General features: G+C 50.8%; 1 protein-coding gene across 6 annotated transcripts in view; it reads left to right on the top strand.

Annotated features, from left to right (window-relative positions):
- BRD4 (bromodomain containing 4) overlaps positions 1-20,259 on the top strand; it is a 95,580-nt gene that overhangs the window by 56,251 nt on the left and 19,070 nt on the right. For 4 of the 6 annotated variants that reach the window (XM_059160287.1, XM_059160289.1, XM_059160288.1 and 1 more), the window contains exons 2-8: positions 2,927-3,245; positions 7,136-7,273; positions 8,574-8,709; positions 10,352-10,641; positions 11,341-11,703; positions 13,041-13,169; positions 19,234-19,443. In XM_059160287.1, the coding sequence (XP_059016270.1) occupies positions 2,961-3,245; positions 7,136-7,273; positions 8,574-8,709; positions 10,352-10,641; positions 11,341-11,703; positions 13,041-13,169; positions 19,234-19,443 (1,551 nt within the window). In that variant the 5' untranslated portion in view covers positions 2,927-2,960. Of the gene's footprint in view, positions 1-2,926; positions 3,246-4,933; positions 5,006-7,135; positions 7,274-7,889; positions 7,977-8,573; positions 8,710-10,351; positions 10,642-11,340; positions 11,704-13,040; positions 13,170-19,233; positions 19,444-20,259 lie in introns of those variants that run through there. The other 2 variants (XM_059160291.1, XM_059160290.1) reach the window with 2 other exon arrangements.

Genomic DNA, 20,259 nt, shown 5'->3' with positions numbered 1-20,259 from the left:
TCCCCTTCTCAAATCTCTGGAGGACCCTGAGAGGGCACAGACTAAGATAGTCACCTGGTGTCTTGGACACAGTTGGGCCTCATTAATACTTAAGTTTAGCATGGGATACTAAAGGCCACACCTAGGCTCCTTTACATTATCCTGCTAAAACATACCCGTCCTCCAGAGCCTTGGGTAATAGCACTAGTGTTTCTCCACAGTGTCTTCCCTCCTGTGAGATCTAAATGATTAGTGAATTATCTAGTTTTGGGTTTTGAGTGTTTGTCATCCCGTCTGTGAAAAACCAAAAGGCATTCATAGATCTTCTACTTGTTTGGTGAAAAAGAATAAAGAACAGTCTTTCCTCTTAAAGCAAACATGGATTCAGTTCTCAGACTGAGTCTGTAAGATTCAGGGTCTTGCATGTGATGGCCTTTGCCTGTTTCTGCCTGGGTCCCCTCTCTGCAGCAGCCTTCTCCTTGTAGCAGTGTCCTCTCCACGTGGTTACTAGCCAGTTAACAGCTAGACCTGCAGTCAGCCAGAGCACCCCGGAAGGAATGCTGTCTCCTTGACCAGGTCAGTTTTGTCAGTTCTTGGGCTCACACTGCAACTGGGACGTAGGTGTGGGGGGTGGTCAGCCTCAGGCCGGGAGTTCCAGCTTGCCACAGCCTCCTAGGACATACTCAGCACTGAGTTGTATTTACACATCAAGCTTTCCCCTCGTGCTTTTCAAATTTGGTAACTTGCCAGAACTGAACTTAACAAAAACCTTTGTGGGGACTTTCGTATAAATTACACTTGGTTTGGGGCGCCTGGGTGGTTCAGTGGGTTAAAGCCTCTGCCTTTGGCTCAGGTCACGATCTCAGGGTCCTGGGATCAAGCTCCGCATCGGGCTCTCTGCTCGGCAGGGAGCCTGCTTCCTCCTCTCTCTCTGCCTGCTTCTCTGCCTACTTGTGATCTCTCTTTCTGTCAAATAAATAAACAAAATTTTTTTAAAAAATACACTTGGTTTGGGGGCACCTGGGTGGCTCAGTGGGTTAAGCCTCAATCTCAGGGTCCTGGGATTGAGCCCCACATCGGGCTCTCTGCTCACCAGGGAGCCCCCTCCCCCCGCCTCCTTGTGATCTCTGTCAAATAAATAAATAAAATCTTCAAAAAAAAATAAAGATTTTATTTATTTATTTGACAGACAGAGATCATAAGTAGGCAGAGAGAGAGAGAGAGAGAGAGAAGGAAGCAGGCTCCCTGCCAAGGAGAGAGACTGACATGGGACTCAGTCCCAGGACCCTAAGATCATGACCTGAGCCAAAGGCAGAGGCTTAACCCACTGAGCTACCCAGGCGCCCCTAAATAAAATCTTTTTTAAAAAAATTACACTTGGGGATGCCTGGGTGGCTCAATGGGTTGAGCCGCTGCCTTCGGCTCGGGTCATGATCTCAGGGTCCTGGGATCGAGTCCCACATCAGGCTCTCTGCTCGGCAGGGGGCCTGCTTCCCTTCCTCTTTCTCTGCCTGCTTCTCTGCCTACTTGTAATCTCTGTCTGTCAAATAAATAAATAAAATCTTAAAAAAAATAAAAAAAATAAAAAATTACACTTGGTTTGAATTATAAAAAATTCATGAGCAGCCAGAGTGCCTGGTGTGTGGTATGTTCCAGAAAGAAAACCATGACAGAGCCAGTGAACTTATCCTATCTTTTTTTGTCCCCTTTGCCTACAGAGTGTGGTTGTAAAATCTGTCTGACTTCCCCAGCCAGAGAGGTTTTCTTACCCCACTGAACTCCTGGGTTTATTACTAGAGATGCTCATTATATACAGGCAGTTCCTAGATTACAGAGTTCTTATTTCAGGGACTAGGTTTAAAGGTGAAACTTCCTTTTTCTTGCCAGTAGAAAAGTGTCAGAAAAACAGTGGACAGAAAGAATGCCAAATAGTACATGTTTGAACAGATGTTTCTTCTCATTAATAGAGTGTGGGAACTCTCAGCACTGCAAGTAAGGGGGGTGGGTTAGTGTGTTTCTAGAGGGCAGTTTGGCAGTAACAACATGGACCCGGGATGTGTGGTTTTGTTAGAGTAACTGGACCAGGTGCACAGAGTTGCCATGGCGAGGATGCTCGTGACAAGATTTGTGTTGTTGGCATGTCCCGAAGCAGGGGTTGTTTGTGTGAGGGGAGGGCACAGGATGGGGTACTGACACAGGCATTGAGCTGAGGGTCTTGCACCTGTTGTGCCGGTCACAGAGGTGCCCATTTTTATAGCTCTCTAAATAAGCTTTGAAAACTTAGTTAATAAAGTGGTAGGTTGAGTGTGGATTCATTTTTAGGTTATCAGCAGTTACCCTGTAGGATTTCTTGAATCAGCAAATATGCATTATTTTCAGTTACCAAGGAGGTGTTCTCAGTGAGTGTGAGGCTTCACCCCTGCGGACTTAGCAGTGGACTAGGTGGGCTACTCTCCCTTCCTGTGCCCAATCACCAAACAGAATTACTGACTTTTCTTGATGTTTCATGGGCTAGAGGTGCAAAGAATTCTAATGTAAAGGATATATTTGGGGGCTTGCAAATCATCCTCTCTCCCACACCGGCGGGGTCCTTTAAAAATTCTCATTTGTCATGAAAACCTGGTTTGTTGCTTATTCTGCCCCTTTTTACGTGGATTCAGTATGTGTCCACAGCCCTTGCCTGCACCTGGTCAGTTCCTTTCTCTGAACCCTGTGTCCCTCATGCCCCTCCCCGTTGGTACTTGATCCCTCTTCCCTGCTGTTGGATACATCTTTGAGGAAAGCAGATACGGGGCCCTTTTGGTCAGTGCATGGAGTGGCTCTCTGGTCAGCTTGACAGCTTTCCACCAGAGGAGCTCAGCCCTTGGAGGCCACAGCCATGTGTTACTCTGAGTGGTGCCCATCTGAATGCCTGGTTTCTGATGAAGGCTTTTCTCTTCCCTTGTAGAGTGCCCAGTGAAGAATGTGATGGGATCAGTAGCATGTCTGCGGAGAGCGGCCCTGGGACGAGATTGAGAAATCTGCCAGTAATGGGGGATGGACTAGAAACTACCCAAATGTCTACAACGCAGGCCCAGGCCCAACCCCAGCAAGCCAACGCAGCCAGCACCAATCCCCCACCCCCAGAGACCTCCAACCCCAACAAGCCCAAGAGGCAGACGAACCAACTGCAATATCTGCTCAAAGTGGTGCTCAAGACACTATGGAAACACCAGTTTGCGTGGCCTTTCCAGCAGCCTGTGGACGCCGTCAAGCTAAACCTCCCTGTGAGTAACCTGGGCAGGGCCCAGGGCTGCTGTCTTCCAGGTCTCTTCCCATGTTGCTCCTGGTGAGGGTGGGCTCAAGGTCCGGGCAGAGGGTGTCGTGGGCAGAGATACCTTTGGGGCCCAGCTCTGAAACCCCAATACTCACAAGGCCCTTGAATGAGTGGTTTCAGTTGTCCTGATGGTTGGAAATAGGAAAGGGGAAGAGAACGGGCTGACTCACATAATAACTGGCTCTTAGATGTTAGGATCCAGGCGATACTATGTAGAGATATTGAAATAGGGGTGAAGGTGTGCTTGCAGCTTTCCTTCCGATTCCATAGGGGAGCTGAAGGGGGAGCAAGCATAGTCCAGGTCCCCTACTTCTCTTACATGGTTGTAAGTGGAGGTGTGGTTGGTCACACTGTGGAAGTGGGACTGGTTTGCTGCAGTGTCTTCTTTGGTTGGTACCAGCATCATCATCATTGTCATCACCCAGAGCACAGGACAGGAAAAGGTAGTGGAATAGTTCCCAGGGAGTAAGCGCATGCAAGGGCTGTGCCCTCAGAGGCCTCTGTGCGCGCCCTCCACCTGCTGTGCCATAGCCACAGCACACTTCTTCCTGTTCTTTTGTACCCCTCCTCTTCTCTTCCCTGGAGAGTTTTCCTTTTGCCCCATTCCTAGCAAATGGTTCTGGAAATCAGTTTGTATCTCAGGGAAGAAACAGGATAGATGCTTTTTTTCCTTTTCTTTTCTTCAGAGCATCAGGGATTTCAGTCGGTTACCGGTGACCTGCGGTTACGGGTGACCTGCCTTCGGCTCATGATCCCAGGTTCCTAGGATTGAGCCCTGCATCTGGCTCCCTGCTCAGTGGAGAGCCTGCTTCTCCCACTGCCTGATGTTCCCCCGCTTGTGCGCACACATATGTGCGCGTGCTCTCTCTGTCAAATAAATCGATCGGAAAAGAGAAAAACGTTAACCCCTGCTGTTCGCTACATCCGACATACTCCCAGATGAGGAATTATGTGATTACTGCCTTAGCCCCAGGCAGCGGTCTGTGGGTGTTAGAGCTGCACCAGTGTAGGAGCCTTAGTGTCTGACCGGCATCCAGTTTCAAGAAAGATGAATACAGTAGTGTGACCCTCCTCACAGACAGAAAGTGTCTGTGGCAACCGTCCAGTTATTTCTGTCTGCTGAATAGGTGTCATGCGTTTGGGAAGAGCCAAGTCAGGAGGAGCACTTCAGGTCTGGATCATGAATCGGCTCAAGAGAGGGGATGGAAACAAAAGAGGGTCCTTGCGAGATCTGGGCTTCAGAGGCCACTCTTTTCTGTTGACCATGAGAAGGAGTAGAGACAGACAGCCTGTCACTGGGGGAGGTTCTTGGGAGAGCTTGCTATGACGGCATAACCTCAGTCTGGGCTAGTGGGCTAGACTGGGCCAAGGCCAAGGCCAAGCCACGCAGGGTCCACAGGTGAGGGTGATCTTCTCAGAGTAAATGCAAAGGATGGGGACAGAAGGAGTGAGGGGTGGGGTGGAATGCAGGGGGCATGAGGCTTTGATAGCACCAGAGGGCGGTGGGAGGCCTACAGAAGAGCCAGGGGAAACACCAGCAGAGAGCAGTCCCCCCACCCCCGCCCCGTTCGCACATCAGAGGCTACAGGGAGGTCAAAGAGATGAGGATTCCGACCTGACCCTCCTGTTGGCCTTTAGGAGGGCATTGGTGACCTTAGGAAGATGTGACGCAGAAGTAAAAACCAGATTCCCGACGGTGTGAATGAGAAGGTGAGGATGCGAAGCCATCATTTCAAGAAATTTGGCTTTGAAGGGAAAGCGCGGCAAGGCGAGAGTGGAGGAGGGGTTGGTTTGTTCCAGGAAGATACAGAGGGCTTAGAGGGTGAAGACAGAGGAGAAAGGGGTGGTACTGGGGGACCTGAGATCCTGAGGAGGCAGTGTCCCAGCCAGCGGTACAGACATGGGTGTGGGTGGTCTGTAAGGCCCAGTGGTTGGGGAGTTGGAGATCATTCCAACATGGAGGTCAGGCTCCTCAGAGGTCACAGGGTGAATCTCTGTCTCTGTGACTGTTGGACGTCACCATCACCCTCAGCAGCTCTGACTCGGAAGAAGAGGCCTTTGGAAGGTGCCACTGGTCTGGTGTCTTCAGGAAGGTGGGAGAGCAAGGAGCTGGCCCAGAGGAGCAGGGCAGGGCTGGTCAGCTGAGAGCCACGTCATGCTTAAAGCCTGGTTTTCTGGGGACCTCTCCCCTTCCTTGAGGAAATGTTAATACAGCCACCAAAAGAAGGGTTCCTTCTTTTTCTCTTTTCTGACACCTTCCAGGAATCTTGACCTGAGTTTTGGCCTTTGATCTTTGCTGGACTTCTCACTAGAATGCCTGCCTCTCTAGTTCAGTGAATGTGTATAGTTGGATTGTTAAGCCCCTAAACCCACCGCCCCCTTGTCAGTGCACTCTGCCCTCAAGCACTGTCCTGTCTGGCCTTGAGCCACTTGACAGACTCTGGGCAGTTCAAGCACTTGACGCCACTGTAGGCCATAGAATAAAGTATGTTTCCACTGGGGCACATATGTTTGGCTTTGGTAGGTCTCTTGGGAAAGGTGGTCAGAGCCATAGTATAGCATAGAAAGTCTGGTGCAGTCTGTCTTCCTGGTCTCTTGGCCAGGGTACCCAGGCATGCTTGTGCAGCCCTCGTCAGGTCAGGGACATGATCTCTGCCACTTGTCATATGTAAGCTAGTTGTTTTTGTTCCTTTCTCATGGGTGTCAGAGCAACCTAAAACCTCACACGCTGTGTTCACCTTTTCAGTACTGTCCACCATTTCTAGGCAAGAGCTTGGTACTTGCTAAAGGATAGACCTGTCTTTTCTGCCATCGGTTCCCACTTGGACTTGTTCTGATACCCCAGTCATACCCAGTTACCGGAGCCTCTGAGATAGCGGGCTGTGGAGTGGGCCAGATGACACAGGTCCCCCTGCCTTGGCTCTGTTTGATCCTTCTACCTGGAAACCTGGTGTGTTGCCTCTTCTGCCCCCAAGATACCTCCTGTGGCGGTTTTTAAAAATAAACATTTAGTATAGGTTTAGATTTAGAGAAAAGCTGACAGTAGTAGAGTCTGATTTGAAGGGCTTTAGGGCATCTATACCTGCCATCCAGCTCCTTCTGTTGGGCACTTGTAGAGTAAGATCTGAAGCTTTGAGGGGTGGGGTCTGTGGATTTTTTTAAACTGAGGATTGTACAGATTGTCCAGATTCCTCATTAACCTGGGTAGTTGTTCAGATATATCCAGGTACCACTAAGGGATCCTTAGAAAGACTGTGTGCTAGTAAAAGAAATGGAAGTGCGATGAACTTGAGTGAAGGTGGAGGCTTCTGCTCCATGGTTCTTCAGTATGCCCAGAAGCAGGGAGTCCAGTTGTTCCAGGTGGGCTTTACCGCTGGTTCCATAGGATTTTGTGTTTTATGGACCAAAAACATTTCAAATGGTAGAGGAAAAGTAGAACTTGCCATGGATTGTTTCTTTAGGTAAGAAGTGCTTTTAAGAAGGCTGTGTGTTTTCCCCATTATTTATTAAAAATTAAAGGATTTTACCATCCCCACCACCACCAACAACAACAAAAATAGAAAAAAAGCATTGATCCTCTATAAATACAACCTGTTCCCAGACCAGGCAGTTGATAGACTTGCACATTTCCCCTCCAGATTGCCACCCAACATTTAAGAATTCTTTCCTTGATTCACTTTATCTTGGGATTCCCCTTGAGATTGCTTGCTGAGACCATGGAAGAGCTTCGGTCTGTGCTGTGGCTCTCATCTGTGCTCCTTGAGTGAGATCCACAGGCCCACTATGAGTGCTGCATGGCCGGGGAGGTGACACTGGCCTTTTGCTCTCTTTGCTCTTCAGGATTACTATAAAATCATTAAAACACCTATGGATATGGGAACAATAAAGAAGCGCTTGGAAAACAACTATTACTGGAATGCTCAGGAATGTATCCAGGACTTCAACACTATGTTTACAAATTGTTACATCTACAACAAGGTGAGATGTGGTGGAAGATGTCCAGCTGCCCGGAGGGGAGGGGTGGAGAAGAAGGCTGGCATATCTGGAGTCTGTGGGCAGGGGTGCTTGGGAGCAGGTGGGATTAGTCTAATGGGATATCATTTGGAGCAGAAATAATGGGACCCGTGGTTTTGCCTGTGACTGGGTGTTTCTTTTTCGGGGAGGAGGGTGCTGGCCTTGTTTGACTTTCAAGCAGTCCTTGTTAGCTTGAAGCATGTGCTTCCGGTGCCCTTGGGATTTTAGTTCTTGAGCATGTCTAGAGAAGGTGTGAGGAGGACAGTGACGACTCATTAAAAAGTCCATTTGGGTGATGTAAATGGTCAGGAAGGAGCCTACTAAAATATAGTTGTGCAAAGGTGTGCTCAAATTTCAATGTGAGAGAGGGTGTGCTGGGGCCCACTGCATCTGAAACTGTGGACATGACCACTGACAACTGGTGGCCATAGAATTGAATGTCCCCTGATCTCACATGTAGACCTGAAAGTCACTTCTTAACCCCGTTAGCCAAACCTTTTGGCTCGGCTGTGCCATGAAGCCAGATCATTTGTTTACAGTTCAGACCACAGATGTGATTAAAACCAACCCTTTCATATAGAACGGCTCTGGAGGGAGACCCTATACAGAACTCAGCTTTTGGCCTCTGCTGGTGTAGTGGGTAAAATTGCCCAGAAGAGATGGGTAGGTGAGTTTCTTGAAGTTTACTGTGTTTTTTTAAAGTCTTAGCTCCCACCACTAAGTTTAAGTGACATGTGCACAGAAAAGGTTCTCGGGTTAGAGCTGAGTGGGAATAGCATGTCGTAGATGAGGCAACAAGTGGGGACCCATAATGCAGTTCAAGATAGGCATGGCCCCGAGCCCCAATGAGCTGCCTTGAGGGTACACTGGGGAGCATTATCAGAGCCCTGCTAATGTATCTGTGGCAAGAAATCCTGTGTAATGCAAGTATTTATAGTGAAGTTGAATTGTGTCAGAGGAGGGCTTCTGTCAGTGATTGGCAGGGCTTGTTAGATACTTAAGGCATTAAGATGGCTTCTCAGGCCAGAGCTTAAAAGATGAGAGGGAGGTGCAGGTGGATGGGTGCTGGTACAGGTACATGAGCCTTCGTGATATCTGGTGGTGTAACTGTTGTGGCCCTTGAGGGTTCAGATCGGGAAGGAGCCCGACTATGATACTTGATGCTTTGGAGCAGGGAGTGGGTGGCACAGGGTGGGGAGCTCTTGCTCCGTCTGGAGAGGTGGTGAGGGCTTTCTGATGCTCACCCCTGTGTCTCCTTTTCCAGCCTGGAGATGACATAGTCTTAATGGCAGAAGCTCTGGAGAAGCTCTTCTTGCAGAAAATCAATGAACTGCCCACTGAAGAAACTGAGATCATGATAGTCCAGGCAAAAGGAAGAGGACGTGGGAGGAAAGAAGCAGGTAGGGTACCTCCGGTGCGCCGAGCAGTTGGCCTCACACTGAAACAGCAAGGACATTGGCTTTCCTGTTCCCCAGTCTTTGGTCCTTCTCCAGGTTTGGAGGGGGCAGGAGGGGAGGGTACTCTTAGTGTTGGACACGCCCCAGAGGGTCACTTGACTGGGTGACCTCCCACAAAGTAGAAGTAATTGGGCCCTGCCTTTTGATTGACTTTGGTTAAAAAGAAAGTGTAAATTTTGCAAAGCATTTTTAAGTTTTTTGAATTCTTCACTCCATTAAAAAAAAATTTTTTTTTAAGATTTTTTATTTATTTGTCAGTGATAGAGGGAGAGAGAGCGAGCAAGCACAGGCAGACAGAGAGGCAGGCAGAGGCAGAGGGAGAAGCAGGCTCCCTGCCGAGCAAGGAACCCGATGTGGGACTCGATCCCAGGACGCTGGGATCATGACCTGAGCCGAAGGCAGCCGCTTAACCACTGAGCCACCCAGGCGTCCCTTCTTCACTCCATTTTAGAGAAGAGACAATTTGCCAAGGGCAGTTTTAATTCCTAATCCCTATCTTGGAACCTCAAGGTTGGTTATTTGAATTATTTTTAAGATGCTTATGTCAGAGCCAGGCCTGCCTTATGATGCTGCTGAAGTCGAAGTGAAGCCCTCCACTCTTTACCCCTGTCTCTTAGCCTGACACAGGATTCTAAAGGCCAGCTGGCGGGGAGACAATGAAATGTTTCTGTCTAGGAAAAGCTCTACCAGCTGCCTTTTGCATCTTGCCATCCTCCACTCTGTGCTGAGGTGGCCCATGCTGTGAGTCATTTGCTTCTCTCCACAGAGGGCTTTCACCTGGCTTCCCACCCTGCTCAGAAGTGGTGGCTTCATGGGAGCAAAGGTGCTTGGCTGGATCCCAGGCAGTGCTGAGGCGTAGCCAAGGAGAGGTGGTCCTAAGGGTCACCCCTTAGCGGTGGATCCGGCTAAGAGGTGTCCTGTATCCTTAACATCCAGGAGTCCTGCCCTTGTGGCCTGGGACCAGGAGTTTGGTCTGCACATGGGACAGACACGGGGCATTGTGTGTTTGGGCTCACGCGCACAGCTGCAAGGAGGCAGTCTGAGCCGGTCACAAAGGGCAGCAGCCGTCCAGCCTCCTCCTGCGGCTCAGGGAGGTGGAAGCTTGCCAGTTTCCAGAAACCTTGGCCAGGGCTCCCGATGCTGGCCCCTTGCCAGAATTGCTTACTCAGAAGGCAGCGCTTCTGGGAATGAGGACAGCTCTGTCCAAAAGCGCCAAGGAACATTTTTCTGCTCTCCTTCTACCGTCCTGGTGCTAACGCTCAGCATGTGTTTCCTGCTCCTTTGGCCCAGGCCTCCGTGCTTTTGAAGGCGTCTTTGTGCCTGATTTGGGGCTTGAAGCCAGGATGCCTCAGGAACTGTGTAATGCAGTGTGCCACTGCTCTCAGAGAACCTAAGGGCAGGTGGACCAGTTTGGCTGAGGTCTGGGGTGTTCGAGTTGTTCTGTCTCTAAGACTAATAGTCACCGTGACAGTGTGTGCCATACGCATGCAGATGTGTGTTCTCCACATGTGACAGTGTTCCCATAAGGTCAGCCAGCGTGTGTCGGGCTCGGCATCTAACCATCTGTCCCTTTTATGATTGATAGGGACAGCAAAACCTGGCGTCTCTACGGTACCAAACACAACGCAGGCATCGACTCCTCCGCAGACCCAGACCCCCCAGCAGAACCCTCCGCCCGTGCAGGCCACACCTCACCCCTTCCCTGCGGTCACCCCAGACCTCATCGTCCAGACCCCCGTCATGACAGTGGTGCCTCCCCAGCCACTGCAGACACCCCCACCGGTACCCCCTCAGCCACCACCCCCACCCGCGCCAAACCCCCAGCCTGTGCAGAGCCACCCGCCCATCATTGCGGCCACCCCACAGCCTGTGAAGGTGAGCATCCTGTGCGTGTGTGTGGCCCAGCCCGGTCGCTGGCAGGCTCCTACCACCTCAGCTAGCACGCCTTCTCTTGTCTTCTCCGTAACAGTGAGGCTGGCAGGAGACAGTCGCTTGTCCCTGCCAGTGCTTCATGCGGAGCCTGGCCTGGTTCTCCAGGCACTTGCAGGTATTTTCTGGGGGGATTGTATAGGCTTTATTAAGTCACAGCCTCGAAGCTGCTGCCCTGCTGGCCCACAGATTCCAGAGTTGAGAACCACCTCCCAGGGCCTTGCTGACCTCCTGTCCTGTATTTCTCATGTAGACTGTGCATATATGCAGATGTTGCCTAAATAGTCTCTAAAACTTGCCTCCTGTGGGGATGGGGGTTAGTGTGACGAGGCTTGGCTCTGAGTGACTTCCCTAGCGTTAAGTAGGAAGCTGCTTCTGTAGCTTTCTTTGGGCTCCAGTGAGCAGATTCTGCACTTGGGTGTGTGCTTCCTCATGCCCCTGGCCAGGGTCCTGTCCCACCTGCAGAGCAGAATGGTGGGACAGGGTCTGTTCTTGCCTTGGTCTTTCACCCTTGGAGTTACTTTTGAGCCCTATCCCCCAAGAATGTTGGAACCCTAGAAAGGACCTGGCTTCAGAAGTGACCTGAGGGCCACCTGTGCCAGCTGCCACCTGTGACGACGCTTGTTGCACGTGTGCTCTTGGCAGACAAAGAAGGGAGTTAAGAGGAAAGCGGATACCACCACCCCCACCACCATCGACCCCATTCATGAACCACCATCACTACCGCCAGAGCCTAAGACCACCAAGCTGGGCCCCCGGCGGGAGAGTAGCCGGCCTGTGAAGCCCCCCAAAAAGGATGTACCCGACTCACAGCAGCACCCAGTGCCAGAGAAGAGCAGCAAGGTCTCGGAGCAGCTGAAGTGCTGCAGTGGCATCCTCAAGGAGATGTTTGCCAAGAAGCACGCAGCCTATGCCTGGCCGTTCTACAAGCCTGTGGATGTAGAGGCTCTGGGTCTGCATGACTACTGCGACATCATCAAGCACCCCATGGATATGAGCACGATCAAGGTAAGCAGATGCCCCTCCCAGAGCTGGGGGCGGGGCTTCCTGGGACAGAGAAGGGCAGAACCTCCCAGGCTAAGTCCAAGAGGAGGGCCCTGGCCTTGGGCTCTGCTGAACTGTGCCTTAGTAGCATCTCTCCTCCTCGGCTCAAAGAAGCCCTGCGCCCCCTGCTGGGAATTGTGGAGTCAACCTCCAAGACCCCGTGCTTGGGCATTTTCTTCTCTGACAGCACTGCTGCCCCCTTGTCTAGGGACAAGCCCTCTGTGACCTTGGGTCCCACTGTCCATAGGCAGCTTGCACGGTAGATGCTCCAGGACTCGTTGAGGGTTGGTGACTTTGCCAGGCTGTGTTACGCAGGGGGCCTTGATGTCACCTCTCTGTAAGAGGCACACAGTGCTGGTATTTTCATTGTAGTATTATTTTGAGACCATTTTGATTGTTTGTTTATTTTTTATTTGTAATTTTTTAAAGATTTTATTTATTTATTTGACCAAGAGAGAGAGATCACAAGTAGGCAGAGCAGCAGGCAGAGAGAGAGAAGAAAGCAAGCTCCTTGATAAGTAGAGAGCCGGACGTGGGGCTCAAGCCCAGGACCCTGAGATCGTGACCTGAGCCGAAGGTAGACACCCAACCAACTGAGCCACCCAGGCGCCCCATGTTTGTTTATTTTAAACTGTTTTGCGTTTTTATTTGGGAGTGGAATAAACATGGCCAAACATGAGACAGGCGGGGGTGGGGCACAGTACTTGTGGTCCCCTCCCACTTTTTTTTTTTTTTTTTTTTTTTTTAAGATTTATTCATTTTAGAGTACGTGAGCTTGTGGGGAGGGGTTGAAGGAGAATGAGGAGAGGGAGCGAGAAACTTCAGTAGCCTTCTAGCCGAGAGTGGAGCCCGACTTGGGGCTTGATTTCATGACCCGAGGTGAATCCAAGAGTCGGACACTTAACCATCTACACCACCCAGGGGCCTCTGGTTGTGTTCCTTTTGAGTGTCCTGTCCTGTGTCATCAAGATAAGTGTATGTCAGGTCAGAACTAGTCCTAGTCCTCCCCTTACAGTCTGGCTTAAGCTCTGCCTCCATTTATTCTGTGTCCTCTTTCCCCATAGCCCATCACAGTGACCAGGGTGGGTGGGGTTGACGTGGTAGCAGGGCATTTCCCAGCCCCAAGATTTGCTCTTGAGTGTCTCCTTGTCCACTTGACATAGAGAAAAACCAAGGTGTTGATCACTCTCCTCTGCTCCACTGAGAAGTTAACTTGCTCCTACAGACAGCTCTTCTGGCATCCCATCCCCTTTGGAGCAGGGGCAGACATAACCGACAAGGGATCTGTCTTGTCTTTTCAGTCTAAACTGGAGGCCCGAGAGTACCGTGATGCTCAGGAATTTGGTGCTGATGTCCGATTGATGTTCTCCAACTGCTACAAGTACAACCCTCCTGACCATGAGGTGGTGGCCATGGCCCGCAAGCTCCAGGTAAGGTTCTGGGGAAGCTCTGAGCACAACATCCTGTGGTAGGCAGGCTGGAGTCCTGGGTAGGCCAGATCTCCATGGGCCTTTGTATGTTTTATATCTTTCTTTTGCTTTGGTATGATGCTGTGTTTGTTTTGAAGATGAGCTCAAGTCAGGATGACATGTCATTTTACATTGAGATTATTTCACTGTAATTAAAGCAGGGTGGTTAGTTTGGGTCTTGGGTACTTGGGGTTTTGTTCTGGGGTGTCCCACTGAAAGTCCCCTGCCCAGTAACTGCATTTCGCTGCCCTTGGCCAAGAAGAATGCATGTGCTGTGAATGGCCCAGTGTGTCTCCACAAAACAGACCTGTCTCACATTGGTGGATGACACTCTTAAAAAGTAGTCATGTTGACAGAGTTGTGAGCTGAAGTAACTGTTTTCCTGTGGGCACTTCTTCACTGGAGCCTTGAAGTTTTTTGCCTTCTTGCTGTAGGGTAGCTGCTTGTTGGCATTCTGGGAGGCCACATTTCCCTTAGGGTTGTCAGTGGGGATTGTGGCACCTTTAGGTTGAGCCGGGCGGTGCACACGGTCAAGCAAGTATAGGTGGAACGGAGGGGGACAGATGACCACATAATGTATGAAGTAACTTCATTTTGCTCCATTTAAAAAAGGAAAAGTGTACCCAGATTTCAACAGTGCTTATCTTTGGGTAGAGAGATCAGGGGTTAAGAATTACGGAGAATTGGGGCACCCCGCTGGCTCACTCAGTGGCGTCTGCCACTGTTGATCTTAGGGTCATGAGTTTAAACCCTACACTGGGTGTGGAGATTACCAGAGGGGGGAAAAAAAATCTCTTAAAAATACGGAGAAGAGGGGTGCCTGGGTGACTCAGTGGGTTAATAAGCCTCTGCCTTTGGCTCAGGTCATAATCTCAGGGTCCTGGGATCAAGCCCCCCATTGGGCTCTCTGCTCAGCAGGGAGTCTGCTTCCCTGTTTCTCTGCCTGCTTCTCTGCCTACTTGTGCTCTCTCTCTGTGTCAAATAAATAAATAAAGTCTTTTAAACAGCATATGAGAATAAATCTGTATTTAGTACTTTTATATAACTTTTTAAAAAATTCTTTAAAATTACACATGTAAACAAACATTTCCGGCCTTTTCTCCCCAAGACCCTGGGTTACTCCTGCTCTCAGTCAGGACCAGCCCTGGGCTTGGTTACCTGCCATCACAAAGGGGGCAGGCAGTTTGGTCGGAGCCCAGTGCTAGTTTGCACATCTCCTGTCCTACTCCTACCTGAAGGCTGGGTGAACGGTGGTTCCTAACACCTGGGTTTTCTGGCCATCTGTGGAGTGCTTCCAGGGCAGAAGTGAGTACTTGCCTTTGGCAATTTGTGGATCTGTTCTGCTCAGAGGCTGCCTGAGCCCTTTTGCTCACCTGCCTCCTAATGCTGTTAGCTCCACATGTTGTCGCAGACTCACCATCATAGTGTCTCCTACCTCCACACACTGTATCCAAGGCGTGGTCTTTCCTGTTCCCTCACTTGGCCCGCGGTCTTTGGTTCGAAGGGTGTGTCCTGAAGTTCTTATGGTAGATTAAAAAAACTTATTACTAGTATGAACCTGGCTGTTGTTATTTTAATGGCACACCCAGCCTCAAATGTTCTTACAGTTTCTGCTGTTTGTTTTTCGGTCTTATTTTTGCTGAGGTTTTTTGTTTGGTTGGTTTTTTTTGTTTTGTTGTTGTTGTTGTTGTTGTTGTTTTTTAGATGGGGGGTGGCTTTTAATTTGGTGCTCTCTGATTTCTTCACAAAGCTGCCCTTTGTTTACTTCTGCATTTCCCATCCTTAAAGGAGCTCAGACTTTATAATTTTATGTCAATTCTCCTATGTGGCCACCAGGTGGCAGTGGTGCACTCAGATCTGTCTTCAACTTCCTCTTGTGAGGACTGGGGAAACCCACACCCTTTATTTGCCCTCTTGCAAACAGCTAAACCAAAACAAGTTCTCTCTAAGCACCAAGATTGCTATTCTGAGCTACTTTACTTTAAAAAGAACAGAAAAGAGAATTCTCTAGTATATTCTAGTGTGCTCTTTCCAATTTCTGTGCCTGTTTCAAGTGTTTTGGTTTTGGTTTTGATTTTTCTTCATTTTTCTCCTGGGAGTGGCATGAACATGGCCCAAACATGCGGTTTACCCATAGCAAGAGCGCTGAGCTGTTTTCCATACAGTACCCCTTTTCTGGACATTTTTTGTTCCAGACACCAGGCTGGACTAGATGAGGTCCTTGCCCTGGAAGAGGGTGCATTTCAGGCAGGGGCAGTGCCTGGGAGCCATTCGGCATGGGGCTGCCTCTGCCTCTAGCCTGCTTTGCCCACCTCAGGGTGGGTTGCAGTGTTACCGGAAGTAATGTCACTTCTCCATTGCCACAAGGCAGGTGGAAGTATCTGCTTCAAGTGCAGAGTTGCTGTGAAGGGCTTCTTGTCTGGAAGGGAGTTGCTGTGCCTGTGTTATTCCTCTTCTTTTTTAAGCTTTCCTGGATCAGCATGCTTTAGATGGCTAGATTGTCCAGAAGGGAGGAGGAGCAACCAAGTCCCTGTCCTTGTTTGCCTCTTTAAGAGGTGTTCGACCTGCCTTCTCTTAAGTAGGTTGTGTCCAGGGACTGAGATTTACCTGAAAAGTTATATGGAAAATGATCCACTGGGTTTTCTTCTTCTGGTTTCTAAAGTCTTTAGAAACCATTTAGAAAAAATTAGCATCCCACCACCACCTGGCAGCCATGGTCACAGAGACAGCCAGTAGTGTCTGGGCTCAGGGTTGCTTCGGCCCAAGGGTGGCTTGGGCTAAGGCCTGCCAGCCTACCTAGTAGGCCCAGAGCTGCTGGTGGTACTCTCCACTGCTTGTCATGAAGTGAGGAGTCACTTAGGATGTTTTGGTACTCATGTAGATCCACCAGACTTATATTTCAAGAAAAAGTGAAAATTCAAGGTGGTATACAATTATTTTTACAGCAAGGAAAAATGAAAATTGCATTGGGATATCCTGCATTAGATCTCAGAGGCAGGAAGCTTTTGAGGTGTGCGTAAATGTATGTGTCTGGATGTCCACTCATGGCTGCATCTCCAGCATCTGGCACCTAGTGGCCTGCCACTGCCTGCATTCTCCCCACCACCACCCCCATCCCCATCCTCTGGGCCTTGGTATGCCCAGGTGTGGCCACGCCCCACAGCCACATCCAGACTTGGTCCCCCTTGACCTTTGGGCACTCCAGCAGCTGGCTTAATTAGAGGAGACGTGGGGTGTGCTTCCCCATGAATCTGATGCAGCCCAGAGTAGGTGGCCCAGTGAACCTTCTACCAAGAAGAGAGGCATGCTCTGAAACCAGCATGCTTTGCTGATTGATGCTTAGAGTCTTGGTGTGGGTGGAGGCGATGGCATAGGCTCCACCTGGAGACCTTCCCAGTCCTAGTGTGGGAGGCTGAGCCCCTATTCCCCTAGAGAATGCTGCTTGTTGGTATTCACTGCCCCTCATCAGCACTGTCCTCCCTCACAAGACCTTCGGCCAAGGCGTGTTTCATTTGGTTTTGGCATCCTCTTGCCTGGCTGCACACCCTTTCCACCCATTCTCCAGCTGGCCACTGGGATGAGCACCCGGATTCATGAGTCACACCTTTCTCTCCTTAGAGCCATCCTTGCTAGATCTTTGTAGCTGTTGGCATCTTGTCTCCCACTCCTCCTGAGCTTTCAGGTTTCTCACAGGCTTTCCGCCACCCCCTTTCTGTTTCCACCTTAAGCACCTTAGAGCACTTTACAATTTTCATGTTCACTCCTTGAGGGCAGGGAGCACATTCTTTGTGTTTACCATTCAGCAGGCCCTGGCAAGTGCTAGCCTATCTCAGTGACTTGGGAAGGTTCTTCTGCAGTAGCCTTCAGCTCCCTGTCAGGCCAAAGAACATGTCCCAGGATGTCCCCCACTGGAGCAGGAGCAGATGGGAGGAGGACAGGTCTTGTAGCTGGGCGTGTCCAGGAAGCCAGAAGCCCCAGCTTGCAGGCCCTGCAGTTCATTCCCGGCCAGCCCACCTGGCCTCCTGTCTTGTGCTCTTCTCTGTTTATGGTCTTGGAATGGCAGGGCCCTAGAGTATCCTTGAAGTGGAAGGAGGCCTCGGGATGAGTTCTCCCCCCCCCCCCTTTCCACAACAGCCACAACGTGTTGGGGAGCAATAGGATGTCCTTGTGGCAAGGGTAGTGTTGTCTGGCGGCTGGCAGGAGAGGCTGGGTGTACGTGGATAAGTGGCATGAGGCAGCTCCCACCTAGTCAAGGCTCATCTCCCAGCAGCACCGAGTACTTGGCCGTGCTTCCCACTCTCCTTCCTGGTGGGGTCCTGACACTTCAGGCACACTCCTTGATCCTGCGCTTTGCCCATATCCAGGGCACTGTGGGGCACGTCTCTTCAGCAGCCTGGGCAGTGATAGTCTCTGCGCATCCCCTGGGTGTGTAATTCTCCATTGCCCTCAGACCTGCTTCAGAATTTATTTCTGTGTGAATTATAAAGGCATTACCCTTTCAGCACTTAGTCTGGTCGCAGAACCATTTAGACAGCAGTCTAGGTTCTCACCTTACTAGGAAGAGGAGCTCCCTTGAAGGAGGCTGAGGTGGGTGGAGGGGACAGCACTGCAGTTGTGGACAAACCTACTCTTGCTGGGGTCACCATTCCCAGCTGCCTTGGGGCAGGGAAACCTGAAGCTGTGTTTCCAGAGATATAAGGAGAGGTTTCTAGGGCCAGCTTTGTCAAGTGGACCCTAGTTTGTTTGACACAGAAGCTCTGGAGCTTGCTCCCGCGGCCCTCTTGGGCCAAGCTGCTCCGAAGTATCAACTCACACTTGAGGAAGGCCTCCTCCTTACAGGAGATGACATGTTGACAAACGTTTTCCATGCTTAAGGCAGGTCCTAACATCCTGCTGGGAAGGTAGCTGTGTTCCCTTCACTGCTGTCCTCTGTCCTGAGTCATTACTGGATTTATGGTCCCAGAGCCCTCCGGGTAGGAAGGGACCCACCAGCTGGCTGATGAGGCAGCACAGACGGACTCTTGTGCCCAGGCGGAGCTGTTGCCCCCAGGCTTTGTGACCCCACGTGGAGTACCATCAAATTCTTGGGTCTTAGAATTTGAAGGTCTCAGTCTCCCATCAAGGGATCCTGTCTTAATAGCCCTGGGACCTTTGCTTGGGTCACTGGCATCTCACAAGACTTCACTCCCTCCTGCAGCTCATCCGCTGAAACCCCCATAGCCATTCTCCTATACTTTCCCACCTTGGCTGGGCATGCCCTGGAGACACCTCAGCCAGTGGCATGGCTGTGCTCAGTTACATGCCCTGCAGGTGATTTGAGGAGTGGGGAGGCGGATGCAGATGTGCCCACTGTAGCAGAGGCTCAGTCGCTTCACTGGACATTGGCTCCATGCCAGGCACGTTTACTGCAGGGCTGGGCCATTGCATGTTCTGTTTCCTTCGCCTGGAATGGTGTCCAGAACTATAGAACACACCCACTTCCTGCAGGAGGATGACCCCGAGGTGTGTAGAAGCTCCTGTTCTGTTCACTGCTTTTGTTGGCTGCCCGGCCCTGGCATCCAGAAGGCTCCCTCAGGAAGTGCTGAGTAAGCACCTACCTGATGAGAGCCTTAGGGCCCTCTTTGTGGGTCCCTCCTTTGACCCGTCATCTATCTCCAGTCCCCAAGCAGCCACCCTCAGTGGGCCAGCTGCCTCCTGTGACCTGGGTCACATGTACATACCTGGGCTGTCTCTCCTGGGGAATGGGGGCCAGGCCATGGCAGGAGCATATTTCATTTCAAAGTGAAGTTTGTGAGGAGCGTTGGAAGAGCTGGCAAGGGGCCTTGGCCCACCCCTTGCCTTAGTGGGCAGGGGAGGGGGAGTCCTCATCAGCCCAGCCCTCTTTGACCCTCCTGCTTACTTCCTCTCGAGTCAACCCTAGCAGCCAAGGACGCTGTGGTGATGCTGAGCCACATCCCAGGCAGCCCCCTGCCACACATGCCTGGGCACCTGGGAGCCCTCATGGGCATGGCTTCTCCCCCACCAGGATGTGTTCGAGATGCGCTTTGCCAAGATGCCAGATGAGCCAGAGGAGCCTGTGGTGGCCGTGTCCTCCCCGGCGGTGCCACCCCCCACCAAAGTGGTGGCCCCACCCTCGTCCAGCGACAGCAGCAGTGATAGCTCCTCAGATAGTGACAGCTCCACTGATGACTCTGAAGAGGAGCGAGCCCAGCGGCTGGCAGAGCTCCAGGAGCAGGTGAGGATGCAGGCGGCCCCATTCGTAGTCCCCCAGAATCCATGGCCTGGGCAGCCAGTCTCTCCCCACAGGTCTCCATGACATGGGGAGTTCCAGCAGGAGCACGATTCCCACTGGTCTCCCTGTGCCGGGTGCACATGCATTCTAAACACACAGTTAACCTTTGAGCAGTGTGAAGCCATCTGTGCTTCAGAAATTAGTGTATAATTTTTAACTCCCCCAGAAAACTTAAGCAGTAGTCTGCTCTTACCTGTAAAGTAGTCGATGAGCTTATTATGCTTTATAGGTTACAGTCATTACGTACTGTATTCTTAACAATAAAGTAAGCTGTTAATAAAGTGAAAAAAATGTAAGCAGTAGAGGATACACTTACAGTATTGTATTGATTGTAAAAAACAAACTACATAGAAGTTGACCTGCATAGTTCAAACCTAGGTTTTTCAGGAGTCAGTTGTACATACATAGGTGTTTGTTGGGGAGATGTGGCTGTTCTCTGGGTAGAGGTGAGGCTTCTAGACCCTTCCAGTATCTGGAAGGAGGAGCCAGAGCCAGGATATCCATCTCTCCTGGGGTCCTACAGGCCAGAGATCAGGGCCACCCTTCTAGGCACCCTCCTTCCGGATGGTCATAGATGGGCATAGATGCCAGCTCCCCTGGCAAAGAAGGACAGTGGCCACCCTTGGAATCTGTGGCCTGGGTGGGCATGGGCAGTTTGAAAATTTGGTGAGGCAGAAGGTCACAAGGCTGAGGGCCAAGCACTCTCCCCGTGCTCCACCCCCCCGCCCCCCGCTCCCTTACACCTGGGGCTGCACACAG

This window comes from Mustela lutreola, chromosome 2 (assembly GCF_030435805.1).
Source record: "Mustela lutreola isolate mMusLut2 chromosome 2, mMusLut2.pri, whole genome shotgun sequence".
NCBI classification, from domain to species: Eukaryota; Metazoa; Chordata; class Mammalia; order Carnivora; family Mustelidae; genus Mustela; species Mustela lutreola.
The sequence above is the reverse complement of the archived record's forward strand: the minus strand, read 5'-3'. Positions and strand labels throughout refer to the sequence as shown.